At 55.9% G+C, this 27,159-nt stretch overlaps 1 protein-coding gene across 1 annotated transcript in view; it reads right to left on the reverse strand.

Annotated features, from left to right (window-relative positions):
- Nucleotides 1–501: 501 nt before the first annotated feature.
- SPNS3 (SPNS lysolipid transporter 3, sphingosine-1-phosphate (putative)) overlaps nucleotides 502–27,159 on the reverse strand; it is a 43,037-nt gene continuing 16,379 nt past the window's right edge. The window contains exons 10-13 of the mRNA XM_058284977.1: nucleotides 10,782–10,847; nucleotides 4,855–4,953; nucleotides 4,510–4,708; nucleotides 502–4,024 (exon numbers count right to left, since the gene is read on the reverse strand). Of these exons, the coding sequence (XP_058140960.1) occupies nucleotides 3,951–4,024; nucleotides 4,510–4,708; nucleotides 4,855–4,953; nucleotides 10,782–10,847 (438 nt within the window). The 3' untranslated portion in view covers nucleotides 502–3,950. The remainder of the gene's footprint in view (nucleotides 4,025–4,509; nucleotides 4,709–4,854; nucleotides 4,954–10,781; nucleotides 10,848–27,159) is intronic.

Raw genomic sequence — 27,159 nt, forward strand, 5'->3', positions numbered from 1 at the left:
AACCAACCAGATTCCTCTCCTGGCCTGTCTGGAAAAGGCATTTTCTCCCTAACTGATTCTACCCACCATCAGCCTCCACCTGCCATTTGCCGACACCCTTCGATTAGCCTTCCCTGCAGGTCACCACCCACGGCTGGAGAGAAGGCACCACCTCTCTGCTCCTGCTGTTGCCACGCTGGGTACTTGCTGGAGGTTCCCCAGCCCCAAGCCTGGGTCTGCCTCATGAGCTGCTCAGAACACTTCGTTTCTGCCTCTCTCTCCTGCTCAGAACAGATGGCTCTGGGTCCCTACTAATACAGAAGTTCCTGTTCTGTCATTTGAACATTTTTAACACTTTTTAAATTATATCAGGCTCAGTCTCCTTTGCCAATGGACTTGGACTATCAGAATTGAAAAACCCTTTAGGGAACATTGAGCCCAGGCCTTCCCTGACCCATGGACAGCTGCATCTTAGAGAGGGGCAGTAGCCTGCCCAACATCACTGTAGCGTACACTTGTCACTTGTTTTTTTCTCTTTTTTCCATTTTTGTTTTATTTTGACAATGAGAATCCATTCCTCTTCCTAACAGCACCCTAGTTTCCTGGGTTAAACAGAGCCATAAATCAAGGCCTGGGCATAAGGATCCAAGCTAGCCCAACTGGACTCTTTTGCCCAGGACTTTAAATCTTGATTTGAGCGACAATAGAGTAGGGGAAATGTCTGAAACTCTGATGAAGGACCCAAGATTAAATAGCCCAGGAGCCCTGGCTCCTCAGTCTCCAAACTTTCCATCAATTCTGTGAACTCCTGACATACTTTCAAGTCCGTTTCCTGCTTAAGATAGTTTCTGTTGCATATAGTGCTATGACCCTAACCGAAATAGTCAGACAGAGGCAGCACAAGCAGTCATGCCACCTACCTGGCTGACTCTTCATCGGTTTGGGGATAAAGTCTGACTCCATCCACCTCTGGCTGCCTTATGCCAGCTCTGTCCTTAGATGCTGCATTAGAGCAAACGGCCTCCTGGGGCCATCCCGGCTGGGAGGCCAAGTCAAGTGCTTCAGGGAATCAAACAGGCAGACTGGTATCTGGTGTTGCAGGAAAACTAGCCAAGTTTGGGGTGGCCATCTGGATGTGCATGCTCAATCCCCCAAGGCGGAGGTCAAAGTTGAAGGAGAGCTTGTCTCAATACCCTATCAACATACCGTGGTAGATGGAGTTATGTTACCCCAACAAACACAGTTTTAATCCACATTCCTGTGGGCATGAGCCTATTGTAAAGAGAACCTTTTGAAGATATTATTTTTAGGTAAGGCATGGCAAATGGAGTCAAGGTGGCCTTTAATGTGGATTACTAAAGGCCTGACAATGAGAAAGCCACGGGGAGGAGCCAGAGCCAGAAGCTGGCAGAAACCAGAAGAGCGGACATGGCCTTGTGACATGAGGCAGAGCTGCCAGCCAAGGGACCCCAGACTGCGTCAGTACACTCCAGAACGGGAAGAGCAAGCCCTCCAGCCCCCCAGCCTGTAAGGCAGTCAATTCCGTGGTTCTAGACAGCCCCGTGTGTGGTATTTGTAAGAGCAGCTCAGGCAAACTACAGCACACTCCTACGTACGCTCACCCCCCCGGAGATGAGCCCACGCACTCTGACGGACACACCTGTGTGCCAGGGGACACCTGGGAGCCGGGAGGCAGCGTGCGTCTGAGAAGAGTGATTAACACAGACCCAACAGGTCAGGCTTGAGGACTTTGTCCCACTGAGCAGGGGTTTCCCCCATGGACATTCTCAACAAATAAGTCTGGAGTATTAATGACTAGAATTACCCAAGAGGAGCCCCACCCTTTCTGTTTTGTTTTGTTTCAGTTTGCAGACTCCTCCACTCCAGCCTGAGTGATCAGGCCTCCCCGGGCTCTCACAGAGCGCCTCTTGTGACCTCAGCCCACCGCGCCTGGCCCCAGTAAGGCAGGAGGTGGGAGCTGAGCACAGCCTGGGTCTGCTGCAAAGGAAATGCTGGTCTCTGTCCGCCCAGGGACCCCCAGCCCTGGAGCCTCCGCCTTGCTCCAACTCCTTTGAATGATAACAGCCTATACATTCCTGGCCCGACGTCTTGTCTAGCTCAGTCCTGGGAAGCAGCACCCACCCCGCTCAGCAATCCAAACACCACCAGGCACTTACACCCGAAGGAACCACCCTGGATTATGGGGTTAAACTGGATCAGTCCCTTTCTTTGTCCAGGGTGCCTCCTTCAGCAGGAGCTCCGCTGGCCCAGTGGAGCTTCTCCACGTACCGCCTTGGGCTATGAGGCCCGAGGGCAGGGGTGGAGTCTGACTCACTACCTGCCACCAGGGTGGGTACCAGGTGATACCAATACATGTTTGTGGCATTGACGTGAATGAGGTTTCTGATTTTCCTTCCCAGCTGGTGGATGCTGGAGAGCGGTGGGGTGGCTGATGTTCTGAATCTGGGAAAGCCCATTTCCTGCTGCACCCCCTGGGAGCTGAGCCTCCCAGAGGCCCTCCTAGGCTTGCCAGGGGAACAGTTCAGAGCCTGGACCTGGGCTTCTGTGGGCCTAGGCCCCACCTGTGAGAACCACGTGAGGCCTGGGCTGGGAAAGCCACATCCAGCACACTTCTATAGAGCGGGGGAGGCAGGAAGTGGCCCAAGTCACACAGCCAGTGAATGCCAAGGGGAACCAGACTGGCTACCTCCTTCTCAGGAACAAGCAAATATCCTCACGGAGCCTCTTCCTTGCAACGACAGGGGCAGCCCAGTTCATGAGCTTCTAAGTGTCCAGTGGTGGGCCCAGAGGCTGGTCAGCCTGGTGGTATGCGTCCAACCTGGGCTGAGACTGGGGAGTGGGGCCAGCGTGGGCTGAGCTGGAAAGCCCAGCTCCTGGAGCCTGTCGCATCCCACGGTACAACCCCAGGAGGCAGAGATTGAGCAAGCCAAGGTCAGGAGGTGCCCATGAGGCTGGTTGCTGCTCCTCCCACAGCTGTTGGGAGTCGAGCACAGCCTGGCACGGCGAAGGTGGCGATCAGCAAGTGAGCAAGTGATCTCCTGGCCGGGCACCAGGGGAGGGGGAGAGACGCTCGTGCTCCTGGGGGAGGGAACATGCCTTCCCGCTGCCTGGAAGCTGGTGATCTCCCGCGGGCCCTGCTGAGCCCAGCTGCTCTGAACCCAGTGGCAAGCAAGGGTCCTACAGAGCCAGCCCTCCCCACTCGCTGTGCTGGGGAGCAGTGGGGAGCAGAGCGTGGGCGGAGCACAGCTGGGAGGGCGAACAGCCATGTGAGCGCCTCGGCGTGGTGCTGTGGGCAGCAGCCCGCGAAGGCGCAGGCTCGGGAGCTCCTGGGGTGGTTCCACGGAACGTGCAGCTTCAGAGCGGAACTCCATCTCCAAGACCACTCGTTCAGCCCCCACCTTTTTTTCCAAGGGCGAATTCACTCAGACGGGTGTCTGGGCCAGTGAGTCTGACCAATGCATGTGCTGGAAGGCCCAGTGGTGGGGGCGCCTAGAGACCCGTGCCGAGAAGCCCCCTCTGTTTCCCCACTTCAGGGGCAGCATGCATCCACGGCCTGGACTGCCCACCCTCCCTCTCCCCTTCCCCTCCCAGCAGAGGCACCATGAGGCCATCAAGGATATGGTGTCTGAAGACCTGAAATCCATGGGTTTGTACTGACCACACTTTAATTGGGGCCCTTCGGCAGCCAGGCTGAGGACCCCTGACTGGAGCAGCCTGGTGCTGGGTGCGGGCACAGACCCAGGCCTCCCGCAGAGGGTGCTGACAGCTCAATTCCCAGCCTGGCTGCCCGGCCCTGCCAGCTCTCTAGCTGGGAGTGAAGAAGTGGCAGGTGCAGCTCAGCCGGGGTCCCTGAGCCACAGCCAAAGGTCGGCAGAGGCGCTGCTACCGTCGAGGCCAACTGGGGGCTGTCGGCAGGGTGGGTGGGGCCTCCTTGCTGCTGGGCAGGGGTCTCAGGGGTCCTGGGTGGAGGCACCGGTGCCAGAAAGCAAGTTATGACTCTCTGCATCCTTGTGGTCCAGGGTCCCTGTGGGGAGAAAGCAGCTCGTGCAACCCCGAAGGAGGCAGGCAAGGTTTGGGGACCAGGAATCCTCCAGGCTCTGCTTGCACGATAAACTGTGACTCCCACCGACCCCTTCCCATGACCTTCACCATTACCACCGTCGTCTTAGCATCATCCTCTTTCTCCTGGGTCATCCCAGAGCCTCCGATGGCTGCTCTGCTTCAGCTCAAACCCCTACAGCCTTTACTCTACACAGAACCAGAGTGATGCTCTTACAGCGTAAACCTGACTCCACTGGAAACCCCACAGCAGCTCCCATTGCCCCCAGGGCCCTCGCGGTCCAGCCCTGTTACTGCTCTGCCCTCATCCCATAGGGCTCCCCTCCCTCGCTCCTCCTCCAGCCACGATGGCCTCCTTACCACGGCCCAAGCGCATCAGGCACACCCCGCCCCAGGGCCTTTGCATCAGCTGTGCCCTCTGCCAGGTCAAGGCGCGGCTCCCTCCCTCACCTCCTCCCAGGCTTGGCTCCGATGGACTTGCTCCAGACGCCTGGACCTGCGCCTGGTCTCTCTCCAGGTGCAGCGCCGTGAGCAGGAAGCAGCCACCACCCAGCGCGATGGCGAAGACACAGCACAGGAAGCTCTGCTGCAGGCTGAGGAAGCGCTGCAGGTAGGAGTTGGGGCGGCCGGCCCGCAGGGTGCTGGCGATCTGCAGAGGAGGGAGGCTGGGTCTGCCCGGCCCACCAGGCTGGTTCCCGGGCCTTAGCACCTGCGGTTCCTCCCCCAGACCGCCCTCTTCCCCCTCCCCCCACTCAGGCCCGCCGGGGGCCCAGCGAGCCCCCTCCCCAGCCTTACGAGTCCCGTGAGGTAGGGGCTGCCGGCGTCTCCCAGGACATGGCCCAAGGTGATCTGGAGCGCCTCGGCCGTCCCCCGGCGCCTGGGCACCACCACAGACTGCAAAACACGGGAGCAGCTGGGAAGCTCCCCACGCAAGCGCAGAGGGCGCCCGCCGCACCCACCTCCTGGCCCCCGCTTGAAAGGTGGCAGGGTGGCCGGTGAGTGGGGTGGGAAGGAGCCCCTGACCCCCACTGCCTCAAGTCCCCCGTGGAGAGCATCAGCCCCGTGGCTCAGGAAGGCTCCCCGTGCCCAGGATGCGGGTGCCAAGGCCCCCGTTCGGGGCAGCCCCTCTTGAGTTTTGCTCTCCAGCTGGGATGGGAAGAGCTTGGCTGTGACAGGAGTGACGGGGCTGGGGTGGCCAGCTCAGGGCCCAGGGGGTGCAGGCTGGCGGGCGGGAGTGGGGCATAGCCGGGGGCGGCGGGGGCAGGTGGGGGGCCAGGGTGGGATGGAGAGCCCTTCTCTTGTGCAGTTGGAGCCTGGGGGGGGGCGGAGACCAAAGGCAGCCAGTCTGGAGAGGCCCCACAGCTCCGTACTTTGAAGGGCGGGTTACCTGGGAGGCGGCGGAGCTGGAGGGTAAGAACCTGAATTCTGGAGGCAGGCTGTTCTGGGTTCCAATCCCAGGTCCCCACTCACGAGCTGTGTGACTCGCTTCACCTCTCCGTGCCTCTCCTCATCCCCAGATGGGGACACTAACACAGCCTACCTCCAGCATTAGGTTAAATCTCATCATTAATCTGGTACCCAGAGGCTTTGAAAGGACCTCAGGCCAAAATACACCCTGTGACTCGGGGAGGTGGAACACTCCTGGGCACGTGAACGGGCTGCTCCTTCTGCCCAGCATGCCTTCCCCTCTCTGGCAGCTGGAATACCCCCTTTGTCCTTCGGGGCTTAGCTTTGGAGTCACCTCCTCCATGAAGCCTTCCCAGATCTCATGTGCACTCCCCAAGTGAGCACCTGTTGCCCAGGACTGGGAGAGCTCCTTTCTTTGTCTGCTTTCTCTTGCCCCAACACTCTCCAGGTAGCTCCTCAAAGGCCACGCCCTCGTCTAATTCCTCTTGGGGTCCCTGGGATCCGTGGGAGAACAGGCACAGAGGGGACTAGCTAAAAGTTGCCAACCAAATAAGTCACTCGTCCCTGGAGCAACCCCTGCCAGAACCCGCGGCTGCAGCAGGGAGCAGGAGGAGAGCGGCGAGGGGCGAGGAGGGGAAGGGGCTCAAGCTGAGGCCACAGGGTCCCGATGGGGAAGCCACAGCCAGAGCCCGTACCCAAGGCCTGATGATAATTGCTGGCATTTATTGAGTGCTTCCTGTATGCATTTTATATATCACCTCGAACCACCCACGAGGGAGGGACAATCACTATCCTTGCTTTATGGATGAGGAACCTGAGGGCACAAGCAGGTCAGGTGACTCGCCCACGTTGCCCAATCCGGAAATGGCAGGGCTGAGATTTGACCCAAACCTGTTTCCTCCAGGGCCTGGGCTTTTGACCACTCCACTGTCTCGGGCAAGGAAGCGCCTTCTCGGCGGCGTTTATGTGCTCATTATAGAACACTGGGGAAATGGAGAGAAGTCGAGGCTCAAGCACAGAGGTGGGGGAGGGCACCTCAGACAGGGGGTCGGTGCCCAGAGACTGGGGCTGCAGGAGGCCGGGTGAGAGGGGGCCTGGGGGTGGGCGGGAGGCCTGCGGGGTGCTGGCGGGCCAGGGCAGGCCTGAGTCACCCGCCCCTGAGCTGGCCGCTGCCCAGGCAGTGAGAGGAGCCTCCCGCCAGCCCCGGGACCTGCCCACAGGCCTGAAAGGAACTGGCCGCAGCTCTGCCCCTCTGCGAGTGCAAACTTCTCAGCACCTAACTCTGTGACGGCTCACGGGTGGCTGTGGAGAGAGCGCAGGACTACCAGAGGATGGCCCCCGCAGGTCCGCAGGGGTCCGTGCCGGGAGCCAGGCCTCCTTGGACCCCGGGAGCCCCTTCCTCCCCCAGGAGCCCACCCCACTGCGCGCAGACCAGCCCCTGCTGCCCCCAACATGCTCCAGCACCCACTGCCTCTACTCAGCCAGGGGGGCCGAGGCTGGGCCGCAGCGGCAGCTAGAGAGCCCACAGGGTAATTTTAGAAGTGAGAGGCTTCTGGGTTCCCAAAACCCCAGGCTCGCCCTCTTCTGAAATAAAAACACCTCTGTTTTTGGCTCTCCCTTCTTAGAAGAGCTGTTCCCTTTATAGCCCGAGGCCAAGCCAACTCCAACCACCAGGTGCAGGCTCCCTGCAGCCTGCCTCCTCCTTCCCCGCTCAGCCCTCAACCCCGGACACCCCTGGGTGGGTGACCCAGACGAGTGAGCAGACGGCACCCTGGGGGGTGGAAGGCTACGCCTCGAGGCGTGTGGCAGAGGAGCAGCGGGGTGCCGGCCCTGCAGGGGGGCTGCTGCCTGCGGGCTGGGAGAGGAGCCAGTGCCTGGAGTCCGCAATCCAGAGCACAGACCCGAGGAGGGCGCGTGCTGTCCCCTGGCTCTGCTCGCTCTGCTGGAGGGTGGGCTGGGCTGGCGCCGGGCCACCCCGGGGGCTGGACAGAAAGACAGGAGGTGGGGCTGGAGCTGGAGGCCCCTTGGGAGTCTGGGGAGGCCGGGAGCTCAGTCTGGGGAGAAGCAGGCTTGAGAGACGCCATCTCAAAGTTGTAGGGGCCAGAATGGTGGGACTCGGTGCTGGCCCCGGGGAAGGCGAGGTGGGAGTCGGGGCTGCCAGAGGCGGCAGGTCTTGGCTGTGCCTGAACTTCCAGGAGGCAGGGGTTGCCTGGGACAAAGGGGGTGAGCTCCCCGTCAGAGGAGTATGGGAGTCAGGGCAAGACTGTGCTAGTCAAGATTTTGCAACCGATTGATGGACTGGGAAGCTGGCTGGGCTAGAGCAGTGTTTCTCAAAGTGTGCTCTGAGGAACCCCGTTATCAGAATCCCTTGGGAAGTTAATGGACTAGACTCCAACACGGGCCCACTGGGGTAGACTGAGGACAGAGGCCCCGGAACCTGCATTTGTACCCAGCACCCCCCAACCCCAGATGATCCTTCTGCACAGTGAAGTCTGAGTACCACTGGCCTGGAGAGCCCCTGAGGGCCCCCTCCCCGGACAGAATCTGGATTCTCCAACTTGTAGACAAGTGGACCAAATTCAGCAGTGTTCCGAAGGCAGGGCTGACCCCTCAGGAATAACCAAGCGGATTCTACCAACTGAAGAGGCCCAGAGAGCTCAAGTCACTTGGCCAGGGTCACACAGCCAGTGAGCGGCAGGGCTGGGATTTGACGTAGGAGGTCTGCTCCGGAGGCTCAGCTCTTGGGCAGCGCTGCCCTCTCACTCTCGGACCCTACCCACAGGCTCCCGATTTCCCAGAGACCTGCAGTCTCTCCACCCCAGCTTTCCCATCAGCCCCTCTTGGCTTCCTTTCCAGCCCAGAGTTGTTCATCTCAACCTCCCCCTGCCCTCAGCTCCCTGCTCCCCCTGCACTCCCGCCCCCACCGCCTCCTCGCCCCTCAGGCCCCTGCCCCAGGAGAAGCTCATCCCCGCCCTCGAGGAGCAAGTGCAGGCAGCGATGAGACCTCCTCCACTTCCTCCACTCACCTCCTTCCCTGCACGCCCCCTGCCCCGACACCTGTCCCTGCCCTGCCTCGGTGCTAAGGCTCCTGACCTCCAGCCCCCCCACCCCGTCTGCCCTCCCCGGCACCCCCTCTCCATTCTCTATCCCCTGCCGATCCTCAAGCCTCCCTCCTCTCCACCAGCTCCCCCACCCCCGCCCTGGAGGCTCACTCTCGCCTCACCCCTTGAAAAGTAACACCAGCTTCCCATGATCCTCTGCCAACTCCAGCTCCTACCTTCTCTCCCACAACTTCTCAACACAGCTTCCTGGAGCTTTTGCCCACGCCCCGGGTCCTCCTTGGCCCGCTCCCCTCTCGCCCTGGTCCCACCTGGCATCTGCCCCTCCACCCCACACAATCCAGCCCTCGCCTGCATTTTTGGCCACCACTCCCTTTGTTTGCTTGGAAAACAGCAACACGGGGGTACTGCAAAGCTTGGTCTAGCTCTGGTTGCCAACGTTTAGAGGCGACCTGTGCCCAAGGGTCTTCAGGACGACGGGAAGGCAGAGCCAAGGAAGCCTGCCTGGGGTGGGGGGTGGACCTTGCTAAGGTTTGGGGGTGGAGGCCACGGTCAGGGAGGCAGCACGGGGAGCCCATGCTCCCCTGGACCGAGCCTGGCCCCCCTCCCTGGGCGGCTCCAGCCAGCTCCCCAGCCGAGCCAGCAGGGCCCCTCCCCTGCCTCGGCCATGCACCCCACCCCCTCGCACACTTCCCTTTAGCTCTCTCAGGTTAATCATTCCTGCAAACACAGACACTGGGGGACCCACACGCAGGCTTCACATATCTGTGGAGCTGTCATGTGGAAAAGGCAGCGGCGCGGCGGGGGGTGGGTGTGGGGGGCAGGGGGAGGGAGATGCCAGGGGCAGCCTTCAGCTCTGCCTGAGCTGCCCGACTGAGAACAAGCTGTGTTGGGGAGGGGCAGGCTTAAGGTCCCCGTGCCCCAAAGCGGGCGATCACAAACCGAAACGTTGGCCGGCGCTTTTGTTTACCCAGGGCCTTCCTGCAGGCTCCTTCACCCTGCCAGGTAGGTGATGCCTAGCCCTTTTTATAGACAAGGAAACTGAGGCCCAAGGCCACGCAGGACAAGTCGTGGCTGAATCTGGGCTGGAGCCCAAATCTCCTATCTGGAGGGAGGGGCAGAGAAGACCTGCCAGCCCTGCAGCTGATACAGCACCCGGCAGCCACACAGTGCCACCCGGTCCACACTTGCTGCCCCAGGAGGGGGAAGAACCTCGTGTCAGGGAGTGAGCGTCCCATCACCAGCAGTATTCAAGCAGGCCTAGCTGGGTATTTAAATGACTACACATCCCCATAACCAGGATTGCTTTGGGAGGTAGAAAATGAGAAAGCAGAAGCCTCTGAGTCACTCAGAATCCCAGGCAGGATTCGTGGGGGTCCTTCTCTGCCAGGTGCTGGGCCAAGTGACGTGAATAACCTCATTTCACCCTCACGACCACCCAGGAGGTGGGGCCTATTAGCACCCCCATTTTCCACAGGGGGAAACTGAAGGTCACACGGACAGTGCGTGGCAGAGCCTGGGCTGAACCCCTGATGTGCTTCCTGAGCCCAGCTTCGGGCCCCTGCCCGGCCCAGCCCCAGGACTGCGTCGTCCCACTGCCAGCTCCTCTGTTTCCCTAGTGCCTGGCCCTGGAGGGACCCAGGAGCCAGGAGGGGGGCTCTCAGGGCGTCCTCGTGTTATCCACAAAGGCTCAGCCCTTCACAGAGTTCAAAGTCCCTCCCTGCCGGTGTCCCAGGAGGCAGGGAGGCTGGACGCAGGCAAGGAGGGGCCGTGCTGGACTCTGGACTTAGCAGGGCCGTGCAGCCAGGACCGTGTCGGGCCTCGAGACGGCCCCTGAACTGCAGCCCAAGATACGGGAGCTGGGGTGGCCTGGACCCACTTGGGCTCAGTAGCTACAGCCCTGAAGTGTAGGATCCTAACTGCACACCCCAGAGTGAAGGTCAAGGACCCTGCTTGGTGAGAAGGGCCACGGCAAAGAAAGCGACAGAGGGAGCCCTGGATTTAAAAGCCTGGTGTGCTGTGTGACCTTGGTCCAGGCATTTGCCATCTCTGAGCCTCTGCTTGCCCATCTGCAAATACCAGTAGTGGCCAGCAGAGACGTCTGAGGTGTGTCGAGACGCGCCTGGTCCATGGTCTCTAAAGCCCCCGCACCCCCCAGGCCGCTCAACAGCAGAGGTCCAGCCCTGAGCTGGGCAGACTGCACCTCCCCCTGCTTAGGAGCCTCCAGGGCCAACCCCGCCCCGCCCCCACACCTACCAGCAGGATGTCAGCAACCACTGCCCAGTTGCAGGACAGAAGCAGCTCCCCCAGGGCCAGGAACACCTGTGGACAGAGGGCAGCCCGGCTGAGGCTCCCAGACCTCAGTCCCCACCCGTCCCTGCGGTGCTGCCGCTTGAGGTCTCTGCCCAGCGGTGCCCTGCTCTTTCCGTCCCAGCAGCCTCGAGGCTGGCCTGTCGGCCAGGCCGGCACCCCCCACAGCCCGGAGGTGAGGGCCAGGCCGGGCCTGGGAGCAGCACTCTCCCTGATGGGCAGCCCTCGGAGCCCACCCATGGGACCTCAGGAGGAGGAGGCCGGGGCGCCCGGGGAAGCTGGGGAAGCAGAACCTGAGAGGAGGAGCCGAGGGACGTCGCGGAGCTCGCCCCACTGGGTGCTGTCTTCCCCGGAGGCCCGCGTACGCTAAAGGCGGTGCTGACCCCCCAGCTTGTGCCGGACCCCCCAGCCCCATCCCGTCCCGGAGCCCAGCCCTATGCCCTCCTCCCCCCGGGCTCTGGGTGCAGCACCGGGAGGCGAGCAGGGTGATACCCCAGGGCACAGGCAGCGAAACGGAGCCGCGCCGGGGCCCGGGGCCTTCTGAGGCCACCAGCAGGCCCAGAGCAAAGCCAGGCCAGAACAAGAGGCTTCCAGCGCCCGGCCAGTGCCACCCCCTGCCCTGGGCCTCTGTGGGGCTGTGGCTACCCCATGCGCCACCCCCTGCCCTGTTCCCAGTGTCCTTCTGTGACCGCGGGCCACTGGAGACACATCTTATCCGGCTCCCCAAACCTCGCCCAAGCCATCTTGTGCCAAGGGATTAGGACAATCCTCATTCCCCTCACTCAAGACGAGTTTAATAAGGAAACAAGGAGGGGGGAGAACCTCATTTCTCAGAGCTTCCAAGAGCTTATTGCTGGAACAGAATTAGTCATTTCTGGAGTCACGGGGCTGTGACCGGGGCAGCCCAGGCTCCTCTGAGGTGCAGAGGCCTGCGAGCACCCAGGGCAGAGGGAGGGAAGGACCCCTGCCTGACCCCCAGCACGCACCGGGCAAGGTCAGTGCCGTTACCTGGGCTAACCTCGCAGCCCCCCATAAGGCAGATACCCTCACCCCCAGTCACAGTGGAGGAAATCCGGCCGCTTGGCAAACCACTTCCCTCTGGCCGGCCGGGTACGAGGTGACGGTAGGAGGCTGTTGTTGGGGGCGCTTGGAGACGCCTCCAGAAACCTCAACGCGTGGAAAGGCTAGCACGAGGGAACGCAAAGGAAAGGCAGGAGGCGGCGGCGCCGAGCAGGGCGCTGAAGGGTGGCTGGGTTAGGACGCGCCAAGAGGGGCAGCGAGGCCTCGCCCGGCAGAGGACCCAGGAGAGAGGGGCAGGAGGGCTGCCCGGCACGCTGGGGGCCGCGCATGGCCCAGCCGGGGCCCACCGAGGGCAGGGCACACGGAAGAGGGATAGCAGCTGGGAGGCCTAACCCGACTCCCAGTGGGTGCAGCTCTTGGCCCTCTGCACCCAAACCAGGAGGTCCCTGAGGGCTGGGCCTAGGGCGTGGGGCCGGGCGCCCACAGTGGGTGGGAATCAGGAAGTGGCTGGAGGGCAGTCCCAGGTGGGCCCCGGGCAGGCCGCAGCCCCGCATTCCAGCCTGGCAGGCGCTGCCAACCCCGGCCCCCTGGAGCCACGTCAGAGCCCAGGGCTGCGCGTGCCCGCCCTCCCCTCCCGGCCCTGGGCCCCTCGGCCTGGCATGCCAGGCCGCTCCCCTCCTCCCTCGGCTGGCTTGCCCCAGGCCCTTGCCCTCACGGACCGGCCCCGGCCCCACGGAGCCACTCGTGTTCGCTTCTGCCGCGGCTTCCCCTTTTGTCCCTCCCTGAGTCCCCACACCCACAGGACATACTGAAACACACCTTTTCCTTCCTCCAGCTGGGGTAGGGTGGATCCCGACCCCAAAATAGAGCCGATTGGAGGGAGGCCGCAGCCACAAAGAGGCCTTTCAGGCTGAACAAGCCTCCCGAGTGTGCCAGGTTTCCCCAGACACACCTGGAAACCGGCCCTGGGCCACCAGCCACCCGTCCGCACACGGCAGCATTAAGGGGCCGAGCGCCCGGCTGGGGAGAGGCCGCCTCCTCACCCGGTAATTACTGTCTCCTCAGGAGGCCGCCAGCACTGCCTCAGCTCAAGGAGGGGCTCTCCAACACAGGGCGTGGCCTCCCAGGCAGCGGCCCACCCCACCCTGTCCGGCCTGTAATCCTGAGACGTCACGCTGCCCTCTGGGCCTCAGTTTCCCCAACCGCACAAGGATGGGGGTGGTACCAAGAGCCCATGCTTCTAAAGCTCACTTTGTCCTCTTTGTGTTGGGTCAGGTACAGACTGGGTCTAGACATCAGTGGCTCCCAGTTCAGACTTGGGTTTATTAAAAAACAAAGCAGGAAAGTGGACTTGGCCCAGTGGTTAGGGCGTCCGCCTACCACATGGGAGGTCCAGGGTTCAAACCCCCGGGCCTCCTTGACCCATGTGGAGCTGGCCCACGTGCAGTGCTGATGCGCGCAGGGAGTGCCGAGCCACACAGGGGTGTTCCCCGCGTAGGGGAGCCCCACGCGCAAGGAGTGCGCCCCGTAAGGAGAGCCGCCCAGCACGAAAGTAAGTGGAGCCTGCCCAGGAATGGCACCGCACATATGGAGAGCTGACGCAGTAAGACGACGCAACAAAAAAAATGAGACAGATTCCTGAGGCCACTGACAAAAATCCAAGCGGACACAGAAGAACACGCAGTGAATGGACACAGAGAGCAGAAAAACGGGGGTGGGGGGGGGTGGGCGGGGAAAGGGAAGGGGAGAGAAATAAATTAAAACAAAAACAAAGCAAAGAGGGGAGCAGATGTAGCTCAAGTGGTTAAGCGCCCACTTCCCACGAACAAGGTCCTGGGTTTGATCCCCTATACCTCCTAAAAACAACAAAACAAACAAACGAAAAACCCAACTGTCATGGGGAGCGGATGCCGCTCAGTGGTTTAGCACCTGCCCCCTACGTATGAGGTCCTGGGTTCAATCTCAGCACCTCCTTAAAAAAAAGCAAACAACAACAAAATAATAATAATAAAAGAGGCCCTGGCTTGAAATAAAGTCATCCTGAAGAATTCTGCCAGCTTGTTCAGAGTGCCCCCCACCTGGCGGTCCCAGTCCCAGGTGCCTCCTCCCTGGCCCCCGCCATGGATGACCTCCTCGCCTGGTGTGGCTGGGCCAGCTGGGACGCAGGCCCCCAGGCACAGGAGCCGCTTCTCCTCCGGCCCCCATCTCGGTTGGGGGCTCCTAGGGTGGGGGCAGGGCTCCTACTTGCCTCGCTCGTCCCCATGCCCCTCCTCGATCACTGCCTCCTGTCCGCTCTTCACCTTTAAAGACCAATAAAGACAGATGGTCCAACAATGCGCCCTTGATACTGATGGCTACGATTATGAGCCTGTGCACCTGAAATACGAACTAGGCCTAGAGCTGTAGAGGGGGCCTGGACATAGCCATCCCAGGGTCCACAGGATGGAGGAATAGAGTATGGATTAGAGTGGACTTACTGGTGTTCTGCTGGGGAACCGCTGTGATTAGTAAGGGAAGAAATTGTAGCACTGAAGTGGAGAAAGTGGCCGTGGTAGGTGCTGATGGTAGGGAGAGGGAGAAAGAGATATGACGTAGGGGCATTTTCAGGATTTGGAGTTGTCCTGGGTGGAGCTGCAGGGACGGATGCTGGACACTGTGTGTCCTGTCGTGGCCCACTGGGTGGACCGGGGGAGAGTGTGGGCTACAATGTGGACCACTGTCCATGTGCTGCAGCGGTTCTCCAGAATGTATTCGCCAGGTGCTGTGGATGTGCCACAGTGATGGAGGAGGTTGTGGATGTGGGAGGGGTGGGGTGAGGGGGGGTGGGGGGTACAGGAGGACTTCATATTTTTTTAATGTAACATTTAAAAGAAAATAAAGAAGAAAAATAAAGACTCTCAAGTCTGCCCCCTCCTCCCACGCACTGCGCTGGCCTGGCCCAGCCCCTCTCCCCTCACAGTTTCCCACGCTCCAGCACTGCTCCCCAATATCAGCTCCTTTCAGGGCCTTCTAGAAGGGAAATTTGACTCTGCCCTTGTCTCCTGGGAGCCCTTCCACGCTGCCCTGCACCCTGACTCGGTCCCTCCTGGGTGACAGCTCCAGGGGAGAGCTTCCCAGCGCCTATGAACCGTGAAGCCCCTCAGTCCTGGCCGCCTGTTTCAGGCTGAGGAGACTCCCCCTGGAGCGGGGCCAGCAGCAGTAAACATCCCCGGCCTCAGTCATCCCTGGCCAGAGAGGCGTGCACACACACACACGCTCACACTCGCACACATGCAAGCACACAAGCATGCCCAGGCACACCAACGCACGTGCACCTTCCCACATACACACTTCTACATGGACACCCACATCCACTCACACCACCAGTACCCACACTTACGCCTGTAACAGGAGTGACTTCAAAATATTCAAGTGAGCGGCAAGGGCACCAACCAGCCGAACAGATGGTGGCCGTAAACACTGTCCAGACTTGCTGGCACGTCCCGCTGAACGACAGCAGCCTAGCATGTGCACAATTAGCACAGAAACACAGGCACACCCGACCACACGTGCCCATGCACGCACACGTGTACACAAGCATGTGCATGTCCTCCGAGTCATGCACATACACGCCACTCCTCCTGCAGAGCTGCCCACCGAGGTAAGCATGGGAAAGGAGCAGGGAAGATGGAGCATCAGCCCCAGGGAAGGGACGACCCCTGTGCGGTGGAAAAGGCAGACTTACTAAGTTTTTACCTTGGCCCATCCCAACCTTCCAACTGGGCAATAGCGATGGTCCCTGAACTGTGCAGAATGCACTCTAGGCCCCTGCCCGGAAGGGAGAAGGCCAGCACCCCCAGGGGGTCATGGAGATGGGCAGACCTGAGGACCCATCCTCCTCCTTGCCCAGCATGACTGAGCCCGTCAGGAAGGACGCAGCCCTGGGCACAGACTGGCCGCCAGCAAGCTGCTGCAGCAGCTGGCACACTTTGCCCCCGGGCCTGCCAATCTGTAACTGCAGGAGTGGCATCAGGGCACAAGGGCACCGCCTGGTTTCCAAGAGCCAGCAGCAGCCCAGCATCCTGGTTGGCGGGCAGGTGGGGAGTGAGGCGGGGAAGGGAGCCAAGCTCTGGCTGAGGCTGTGGGCTGTCCTGGTGGGCGGTGCTGCCCACCCAGGAAGAGGTCCCTGCTGGATCCTGGCTGCAAGGCAGAGTCCTCGGTGGAAGGACGGTGGGGCCTCTCTCAGTGACTCCAAGGCAGCCCTGGTAGGGCCTGTTTACTCCAGCCCAGGAAGCAAGGGGAAAAGGGGCTTCTCCAAGAAACCCTTGATGGCCAAGTCCGATGAGGGGCAGGGGGGGTCCCCAGAGCTGGGGTGCCGGCACAGCCCAGCTGTCAGAGCCGCCCCGGGGACCAGAGAGCAGATCCCACAGCCATCCCCAGAACCCCTGCCTGGCCCTTGACTAAGCTCTGCTGGACACACGCCCTGGCTGTTCCCCTGTTCCCTGCTAAACACCTCGAAAGGCTCCCCCCCGGGCACCAGACCAGGTGGGGGCTGGGCCTCTATCCCTGGTCCTTGCTTGGAAGAAGGGCAGCATCCCCTCTCGGATGACTGATGCAGAGGCCTTGGTGACAGCCAAGCTGGCCCTGCTCTGTGTGGTGGTGGCCAAACCTCTCCAAGGACAAGGAGGGCACTCAGGGCTATGACCAAGTTTGAGCTGGAAGGGCACCTTTAAGATCATCTGGGCAGCTTCTGGGTAAAAACAGAGGACTGAAATTGCATCAGAGACTTTCCTTCTCTCCAAAAGCAATAAATGAATGAATGAATGAATGCATGCTGCCTGCATGCCGGGGGTGGGGGCGGGAATAGTTTTTCACCAAAGAAAAGAACAAAACTTAACAAAATAAATATTAAATATTGGCAGCCAAGGAAAAAGAGCAGGTGATTCTGGAATAAGCATACAGTCTTTCTCAACTCTCCCTCTCCAAAGCCAGTCACCAAACGCCCCCATATTTGGAGGGAAATAAACTGAGTGGGGTTCCTTAGTTCTCACTTTTAACTGAGAACCAGTAGAAAAGCTACTGGGGAGAAAAGGGTGAAGCAGGGAAAGTGAACAATCACTCCAATCACTGGCTGCACTCAAGTGCCAAAGGTACCCCTCATCCCAGGAAGGAGATGCACCCAGTAATTAAGCAGAATAAACCCTGTTATAGAGCATTTACCTAAATCCCAGAGGAGAGAATGGAGCCCAGGTGTTCTAACAAAGACCTCTCATTGCCTCACCTAAGCCCTGTAATTCCCTCAGGGGACAGAAAAGGCTGTAGAATCTACTGCCCAATGCTGCAGCCCCCTTTGGAGAAGAGAGTAGCCCCAGAAAACGGTGGGAGAGTCTGGAACAAGGAGTCATCTATCCTATATCAGAGCAAATTCAGTATGTGAGCAGAGGTGCCCTTGTTCAAGCTATGGAAAAGCCTTCAACAGGTAAACTATGTGAACACACTACAGAAAAGAGAGCGATGGGAAGCAGACATGGCTCAAGCGACTGGGCTCCCATCTACCATATGGGAGGTCCTGGTGAAGGCAAGCTGACCCGCATGGAGAGCTGGCCTCTGGAGAGCTGGCGCGGCAAGATGAAGCAACAAAAAGACACAGAGGAGAGACAATAAGAGAAGCAGCAGACCAGGGAGCTGAGGTGGCGCAAGAGATCGAGCACTTCTCTCCCACTCTGGAAGGTCCCAGGATGTGTTCCTGGTGCTGCCAAAAGAGAAGATAAGCAGACACAGAAGAACACACAGCGAAAGGACAGAAAGAACAGACAACAGGGGTTGCGGGTAGGGGAATAAATCTTAAAAAAAAAAGAAAAGAAAAGAGAGAAAAAGAGAGAGAGGGAGGAAAGGGGGAAAGAAGAGTGAGAGAGAAGAAAGGAAGAAAAAAGAGTCCAATTGAGAAGACAGGAGAAAGAGCAGAAGGAACGTCCTTATAATTGCTTCAAACTACAAAGCAATACAATAAGACTATCAATTCCATTTTTAAAAGCTCAAAGATGACATGAAGACCAACAGAGTAAGATGAAAGGGATATTGCAGCCCTAAGGAGATAAATGGGAGGGGAGAAGAACGAACAACACTATTTCAGAACTAATAAATTAGAAATAGCTAGAAACAGAGTAGGCACAACGAGAGTAGAACTACTGATATGAGGGAAAGATTTGGTTCTCTCTCTGCCATCTCGGAGCCTGTGGAGGCTGCTGGGACCAGGACTTCTAAGATGGCACATATGTCTGGAAGGCTGTGGTCCAAAGCCACTGTGCTGGCTATAAGCGGGGAGCCCGGGCCCAGAGGGAGCACACAGCTCTTCTTAAAACTGAAGGCATTTATGCCCGAGATGAAACTGAATTCTAACCGGGCAAGAGATGTGCTTACATGTACAAAAGAAAAAACAACACAGTGACTCCTGGCGGCAAACCTACCAAAACCAGAGTAACCTGGGGAAAGGTAACTCGTGCCCATGGAAATAGTGGCATGGCTTGTGCTAAGTTCCGAAACAACCTTCCAGCTAAGGCCATTGGACGCCAAATCCATGTGATGCTGTACCCAGCAAGAATTTAAACTTACTGAAAAGTAAATAAATAAAATTGTGGATCTTTCTCTTGAAAAAATAAAAGAATTGAAATTATTTCATCGACTAAAGATTCTTAAAGAAGACAGAGAATAAAACCATTTGAAGCTAATGCTGAGGGAGAGAGATGGAGATAATCTGGGCTGGGACAAGGGTGAGGCAAGTGGGCACTCAGGGCACAACATTTAAGGAGGCGCTCGCCCTCAGGGATGTACAAGCGCGGAGGTAGCACCGGAGAGTGAGTGCCACCTTAAACTTGGTGCCCTAGGTGTCATGCTTGCCTCACCCTAGTCCCAGCCCTGAAAACGACCCAACATAGTTTAAAAACACAACAAATAAACAGAAGAAACATTCAGAGATAAAATGGCGGAGGGGCAGGGACACAATACTGATTGAGCAGGTGGGAAGAACGCTGTCAGGAAATCTTGATATTATAGAGAAAATTTAACTGAGACAGATCCCAGCTGTTGGCCAGCAGCTTCTGATATAGGCCCCAGTGATCCCTGTTTTCTCACCCTCCCCTGTGGAATCCCCCCCCTTGAGGGTGTGCCGGGCCTGGTGACTTCTGGTGACTCGCTTCTAACAAAGAGAATAGGACAAAAGAGGTGGAACGTCCGTTCTGGGAGTAGGCTGTAAATCACCTGACTTCCTTCTCTCCGCTTCCGGCTGCAGGCTTTGATGAAGCGAGCTGCCCTGTGGAAGCGACCCTCAGGACAAGGAGCCGGAGCCGACTCCACCAACAGCCGGTGAGGAGCCGAGGCCCCCCCGGCCAACACCCCACGGAGCCGAAGGCTGCCGGCAACCAGCGAGAGGCGTGGAAGCGGGCCCCTCCCTGGTCGAACCTTCAGATGAGACAGAGACCCTGGGCACCACCTCGATTGCAGTCTGGAGAGAGACCAGGAAGTAGAGGCCCCCAGAGAGCGAGGCCCAAATTCCTGACCCACAGAACCTGGGAGATAATGAATGTGTGGTGTTCTGAACCATTGTGTTTGGAATTTGTTACGTGACAATAGATAACTAATACACTAGTTACATTACTGAATTTCAATAGTAAATAATGAAGTCTTCAGGTATCCAGACAGAAAAAGTGAATTAATATTAAGGGTAAAAAAAAAATGGGGCTAACATTGTTCTCCATACCCCATCTGATTCCAAAAAACAATAGAGCAAGTGTTTGCAAAGAAAATATGACCCAAGAATGCTATATCCTGTTAGATGTTGTTCAAATAAAGAGTCCAAAAGGGGCAGACAATCCCAATCATGAATGAACCAAAGAAACAAAATTCTTCTAGCTTTTTCGCAGGGGAGGGAAGGGGGAATAAAAAGGCCACTTAACTACAAAATCTACCTAGTTAGGAGTTGAAGTAAAGTTAAGAACTCAGGAGTGGAGAAAATACATAAATGGACTGATAATGAGCATTTAAATATAGGATTACTGTCAGACAAATATAAGGATTATGCTTGGAAAACAGATTGTGAATGTTATCCATCTATAAAAAGTAAAAATCATAATACAGCTAACAAAAGTCAGGAAATTGGGGACGAGAAGGAAGGATGTATGAGAAAGCGGGTTTCTCTTTCATGTCTGGGATTCATTGATGTGGTCCAAATTTTTAAAATTAATTTGAAGGTCAATAATTCCTTCAGTTTTCATTTCAATTTATTCAGGTACATTCATAGAAATTAATTGAACCCTTTTTATAAAAATCGCACTGTCGGCCCACTCCCTTGGCGATCTCTTGGCTTTAATCTCATGGCTTTAAATAATCATCTTGGACCACTCTTCTAAACTCCAGGCTCATCTATCCAGTTGCCACTTACCAACTCCAGGTGAATGTCTTAGCCGGCCTCTCACATTTAGCATGCCTAAAATTGAACTCCTAATTCCTTCCCCATCCAAAAAAAAATCTCGGCTGCTCCCACAATCTCCCCCATTTCTGTAAATGGCAACTCTATGCTGCCAGTGGCTCAGACCAAAAACCTGACTCCTCCCTTCCTGTCCCCCTTCACACCCAATCCATCAGGAAATCCTGTTGATTCCACTTCCAAACATACCAGAGTCTAACCACTTCCCCACCCTTTCTCCATAACTATCTTGGTCCTCGCTTCAATTGTGCCTTTCCTGTCTTATGCAAAAGCCTCCAAATTTGCCTCCCTGTTGCTGCCTTTCTCCTCCTTCGTTCTGTTCTCAACACCCCAGCCAGGGAGAGTCTGTCAAACCGTGCGGTGGATCATTCCCAAATGGCCCCCAATTCACCGTGCCCCTCAGTAGCCACGCCCTCCCACAGTGAATCTGGGCTGGCTGTATACTCTGCTTTGACCACTTAGGTGGAAGCAAGGCTGTGCAGGTTCCTGGACTAGGCCTCAAGAGACTTTGCAGCTCTCACTTTTGCTTTCTTGGAAGGCTGCCTTGAGACCACCAGGCAAGGAAGGGGTCTAGCCTACTGGAGGATGAGGGGCCCTGGAGAACTAAGGAGTCCCAGAAGACTTGCAGCTGTTCCAGATGGGTGAGGCCAGCTTGGACATTCCAGCCCAGCTGATCTTCCAGGAAAAGGCAGCCACATGAGGGAACCCAGCTGAACCAGCCCAGGAACTGTCCAGCCAACCCACAGAATCATAAGAAACAAATCATTGCTGTTTTAAGCCATGAAGTTTGGGGATGATCTTTTATGCAGCAGTAGACAACTGATACAAACAATAGGTCAGGTCATTTCTCTTCTCTAATTAATGGTTTCCCACTCCACTGAAATCAAAGTCAAATTTTTATGTCTAAGGTCCTACACAATGTGCAACCCCATCCCCCACTGCCATTACCTCTCTCGCCTCATCTCCTGTGTTCTTCCCCGGCTCACCCATTCCAATCACATTTCCTCCCACACACCAGCCATGCTTTCCAGTTGGGGCCTTTGCACTGGCTGTTCCCTCTGCCTGCCTGAAGGGCTCTTCTCCACCCACCCCACCTCCATATCCGAATGGCTCCTTCCCTCACTTCCTCCATCCTCCTACCGAAATGTCGTGGTCTGGGTGAGCCCTTCCCTGACCTCCTTGCATTGCCCCACCCGCTCTGCTTGTCCTCTTTCCCTGCTCTACTATTCTATGCGGCTCTCATCCCCATATAGCATATTTATTTTACATTTTAATTTTATTACATACATATTTTGCCTGTTTTGTCCAATGCTATATCCCCAATGCCTGGAACAGTGTTTCACACACAGGAGGTGCTTGATAAACACTTGCTAAATAAGTGAACATTGCTGAGGCCTGCCTCCCATTCACCCCATCACGCCTCGACACTCCACCCCATGTGGCCTCAGACACACCTGCTCCCTCAGCACGGGAGGCCCAGGAGGGCAAAGTCTTAGCCCCCAGGTTTCTCATCTATGACATCAGAAGGACAGTGTGGAACCAGAGACCTGCCTGGAAGGTGACCCCATGCACAGACACTCTTCACTGCAATGTCAGATGTTGCATAATGGAGAAGCCCTTGGGAACATACGGCAGATTTTACGTCCCAAAAATGGCCTCTGCAGTATTTTCTGCTGCACATGCTCTTTCAGATCATTGAGACGTCATCAAAGGATGAAGCCCCTTTCCTCTCCCCATTGACTGGGGCAGGAATTTACAGCTACTTCAAAGAATTGAATGCAGAACAAGTGATACTGTGTAACTTTCAAGGCTGGGTCATAAAAGGCAATGCAACTTCAGCTGGCTTGCTCTCTCCCCATGCTAGTCTTCAGAAAACAGCCACCATGTTGTGAGGAAGCCCAGGCCACATGGAGAGGCCACAGCTAAGGGATCCAGCCCCAGCTAAGGAATCAGCCAGGAGCCAGCATCAACTGCCAGAGAGACAAGCTAAAGCCAGGTGTAATAAGGCTAAGGTGTCCCCTCCAAATCTGGTCCAAAATGCAATTCCGAAATAAACGTTTCTGTTGTTTTACATCAGTAAGTTTTGCTATGCATCCATAGTAACTAGACTAGGCACCAAACTTCGTTCATCCCCTCAGTGAAGTCAAGAGGTAAGTACTAGTGCTCCCATTTGACAGCTGAGAACATTAAGGCTCTGCAAGGTCAAGAACTTGCCCTAGGTCACACACTGAAGCATCAGGCGCCTCAGTGAGGGCTCTCTCCCACCCCCACCCTGTCCCCAGCTCTCCATCTTGAGCGCAAAGCCCACCAAGGAGGGATTGTCAAAGTCCAGACATGCCCTCCAACCACCAGGCCAGCGACCGCGAGCAGCTCTCTTCTCTGAAGTCCCTGCCTCAGGCTCAGTTCCTCCTCTGAGCACAAACCCCTTCTCCTCTGAAGGGCAGAGGCTCTGGGAAGAAGGCCAAGGAAGGGGGTGTGAGCCAAGACCTGCTGTGTGTGTCTGGATCCCAATTAACAGCCGGAAAGTCCACTTCCCCTGCCAAGGGGACTGGAAGGTGGGAAGAGATGGAAGGCTTCGCGTTTGCAGGTGGGCTACAGCGCATGAGCTGCCCCAGGGAAGGCCCCAGACCAGGTTTGACACACACGGGAAAACTCATTTGCGTGAGACAGGCAGCACAACCTGACCCCTACTTCAGAAAACGTGGGGGCAGATTCACTGCACCATCAAAAACTCCTCTCCATACAAAGGAAAAGCCACAAAAGGAGTGAGAAAAGCTGTTGTCCTCAGATGCTCCTGTGCACACACATCCCACACAACTATCACATATCCTGAAACACATGCATGTGCACCACTCATGCACAGACATGTATGCAAAACAGCTCACATATACCATAATGCATATATATGTACCCGCATATACATATATGTGCACAAATTAGCATGAGTATATATGTATACACACCAGAGCACACATACACTCATGTGTGAATAGGAATATACTCATATTCACAGATCTGAACACATTTTTACTTAGATGCATGCACAAACTGGCATGCATGTCCATTCACACATGCTCTCATCCCCATGAGCCCTTCCCAAGAGCTGGGAACCTATCAATCTGCCCAGGGCTTGTTCCTTCAGCAGCAGAGATAGTGAGGAAGGACTTGGGTTCCTGGAATTTGAGAAAGCGAAGTGATGGATGGATGGATGGATGGATGGATGGATGGATGGACGGATGGATGCAGTTAAAGTGATGTTACCTATTTTGAAGCCTACAGAAGCCAATTCATCAACCCCCTTGAACACCCTTTCTGCTACTGACCCCACAGCTCCCCAAGACCTAATTATCCCTGCATGGTGGACTGTGGCCAGGTCCCTGTCTCAGGGGTAATGCCATGTTCCCTGGATTCCAGACTCCTGGATCCAACTCTTTACTAAACACCTCCATGTGGATGCCAACCTCCCACCACAAACTCAGAATGTACAAAACCAAGCTGCTGATCTTTCCCCAAAACCTACTGCTCCTGCCTTCCCATCTCAGTTAATGGCCTCGCCCTCCTTCCAGCTGCTAAGGCCAATAGCCTAGAACTCACTTTTCTTTTTAACCTCCCCCGCCCCAGATGGCTCCCTCATCTGTCTTTCTGCTTGTTATTTGCTCATTGTCTTTAGGAGGCACCGGGAACCAAACCTGGGACCTCCCATGTGGGAGACAAGTGTCCAACCCCTTGAGAGACTTCTGCACCCCTAGAATTCACTTTTGATTGTTCTTTCTCCCACACCCCACATTTAACCCATCAGGAAATTCTCATAGCCCCACTTGGAAATATATCTATATCACAGAGCAGTTGTAACTCAGTGGTTGAGAGTCTGCCTCGCATGTACAAGGTCACAGGTTCAATCCTCAGTACCTCGATATATAATACAACCATTTATCACCACCTTAACTGCCGCCATTCTGGTCCAAGGCACCATCATCCCTCTCTGGGAGTAAAGAAGTAATCTAATTCTTCTCTCTATTTCTGCTCCTGCTCCCAAGTCTATTCTCAACAGAGTAGCCAGAGTGGTTCTATTAAATATAAGCTAAGAAAGCACATGTGACTTAAGCAGTTGAGCACCTGCTTCCCAAATGGGAGGTCCCAGGTTTGGTTCCCAGTGCCTCCTAAAAAAACAAAAACAAACAACAAGCAAAACAAATGAAAAAAAACAACTCAGGGGAACCAATATGACTCAATTGGTTGAGTGTCAACTTCCCACATATGAGGTCCCGGATTCAATCCCCAGGCCCTGGTATCTCAAAAATAAATAAGCAAACAACAACAACAAAAAAAACATAAGCCAGCAATGGAAAAAGAACAGAGAAAGACAATGAAACTGAAAGTTGGTACTTTGGAAAATCAGCAAAATTGACTTGGTCTGGTTAGACTGACTAAGAAGAGAAAGCCTCATATTACTAAAATCAAGAATGAAAGAGGGAACATTGTGACCGGCTTTAGAGAAATTAAAAGAATTACAGGAGTATATTATGGGGAAGCGGATGTGGCTCAAGTGATAGGGCTTCTGCCTACCATATGGGAGGACCTGGGTTCGATCCTTGAAACCTCCCAGTGAAAAAGAAGAAGAGAAAGCATGCTTGCATGGTGAGCCAGTGCCCGCAGGGTGAGTCATTGCCTGCACGACAAGCTGAGTGCCCACATGGCAAGCCAAGTGCCCATGTGGCGAGCCAAGTGCCCACACAGCGAGCCAGTACCCTCTCAAGTGAGTCACACAGCAAGATGATGACACAACAAAAGAGAGATAAAAGAGGGAGTCAAGGTGAAGCTCAGCAGAGACCAGGAACTGAGGTGGCACAGCTAACAGGGAACCTCTCTCCACATCAGAGTTCCCCAGGATCGTATCCTGGTGAATCCTAGAGGAGAAAAAAATAAGAAGAGAAGACCAAAAAGAGAAATAGATATAGAAGATCACACAGCAAATGGACACAGACAGCAAAAACAGCAGGGCAAGAGGAAGGGGAGGGGAAGGGGGAAAATAAATTAAGTAATTTAAAAAAGAGTATATTATGAACCAGTATATGCTACCAAGTTAGATGACTTAGACGAAATGGACAAATTTCTAGAAGATGCAAACTACTGAAAGGGACTCAAGCAGAAACAGAACATCTGAATAGACCTAAAACAAACAAAGAGATTGAATTAGCAAACAAAACACATCCCAAAAAGAAAAGCCCAGCACCAGATGGCTTCACTGGTGATTTCCACCAAATATTTAAAGAAGAATTCACAAACTCTTCCCAAAAATAGAAGGGAAAGAAACACTTCCCAACTCATCCGATGAGGCCATTATCCTGATACTAAAACCGAACAAAGACATCACAAGAAAATTACAGACCAACATCCCTTATGTATATAGATGCAAAATTTCTCTATAAAATACTGGCAAACCAAATCCAGCAATACATGAAAATGATTTATCCTGGGAATGCAAGGTTGGTTCAACATACAAATATCAGTCAATGTAATATACCATATTAGCAGACAAAAGGACAAACCCACATGACCATCTCAACAGATGCAGAAAACATACGCCATATTTCAGCTCGTTTGCACAAAACCCCATCTCACTCTCAATAAAAGACAAAGTCTTACTGGTTCCATGAGGCCCCATGGGATCTGGCCTCCATCACCTCTCTGTCCTCATCTCCTTCTCTCCTTTTGCTCTCGTCTCGCTAACCTTAGTGGCCTCTTGCTGTTTCTCACACCCACCAGGTACACTACTGCCTCAGGGCCTTTATAGTTGCTGTTCCCTCTGCCTAGAACACTGTTCCCCAAAGAGCCACACAACTCACTCATTCACCCACTACAGGGCTTCCCTCAAAATCACATTCTCAGTGATGCCTCTCTGGCCACGCTACATAAAACTGAAGCCTGCAATATCAGATGGCACCCGCCCCCACACCACACACATCCTGACTCCCTTCCCTGCTCTAGTAGAGGTATTTCGGTCTGCTGTATTCACCACTTACATCCACAGCCTTTAAACTAGCATGCTGATTAACAGGCACTCAATGAATACTTGTCAGATAAACACAGGAATGCAAACAGCTCATCATTCAGCCATTCGTTCAGCAAACGGTGACCACCCCCACCCCTCCACCCCTCCCCATGCCTGACTGTGCTACAGGCCACAGCGCTGGAAAACATCACCACCAGACCTGGGCCCTGCCCTGGAAATCTCACAGGCTGGAGCCGGGAGAGAGGGGGAGCGTAAGCGGAGCACTCCAGGGACGACAATGCTGAGGAAGGGGGGAGAGGGTCAGGCCCAGCACGCAGGGACGGCGCCACGGAGGAGATGGTGTGTGAGCTGCCTCTTGAGGGCCTGGATGAGTGGGACATGTGGGGAAGAGGGAGGAGAGCAAGGGCCCAGAGGTGGACAGCATGGGGCATGGCCTGGGAATCAGGAGGGGCCTGAGTGGGCCACCTGCAGTGCAAGGATCAGGCTCCTAAGGTGGTCAGAGCAGAGCGTGAGGGGCTTTGAATACCAGGATGAAGAGGTAAACTTCGTTCCAGAAGCACCAGGGAGCCATGCAAGGCTTTTGAGCAGGGAAGTTCCGGGGAGTCAGAAAGTTCCCTCTGGAAGCGTGAGAATGGATTGTGGCGGCTGAGCAGGAAAAAGCAAGGACCAGCAAGGCGCTCCAGAACAGTCCTGGAGAAAGACGGTAAGGCTTGAGCCAGGGCAGGCAGACGGGAGGGAGAAGAGACGGGTTTGGGAGACGCTGAGGGTTTTCATGACTGGCGGTCAGGGGTGGGAGAGGAGCTGGAGCCTGAATCTCAAGACAGAACACC

Source organism: Dasypus novemcinctus, chromosome 21, assembly GCF_030445035.2.
Source record: "Dasypus novemcinctus isolate mDasNov1 chromosome 21, mDasNov1.1.hap2, whole genome shotgun sequence".
Taxonomy (NCBI): Eukaryota; Metazoa; Chordata; class Mammalia; order Cingulata; family Dasypodidae; genus Dasypus; species Dasypus novemcinctus.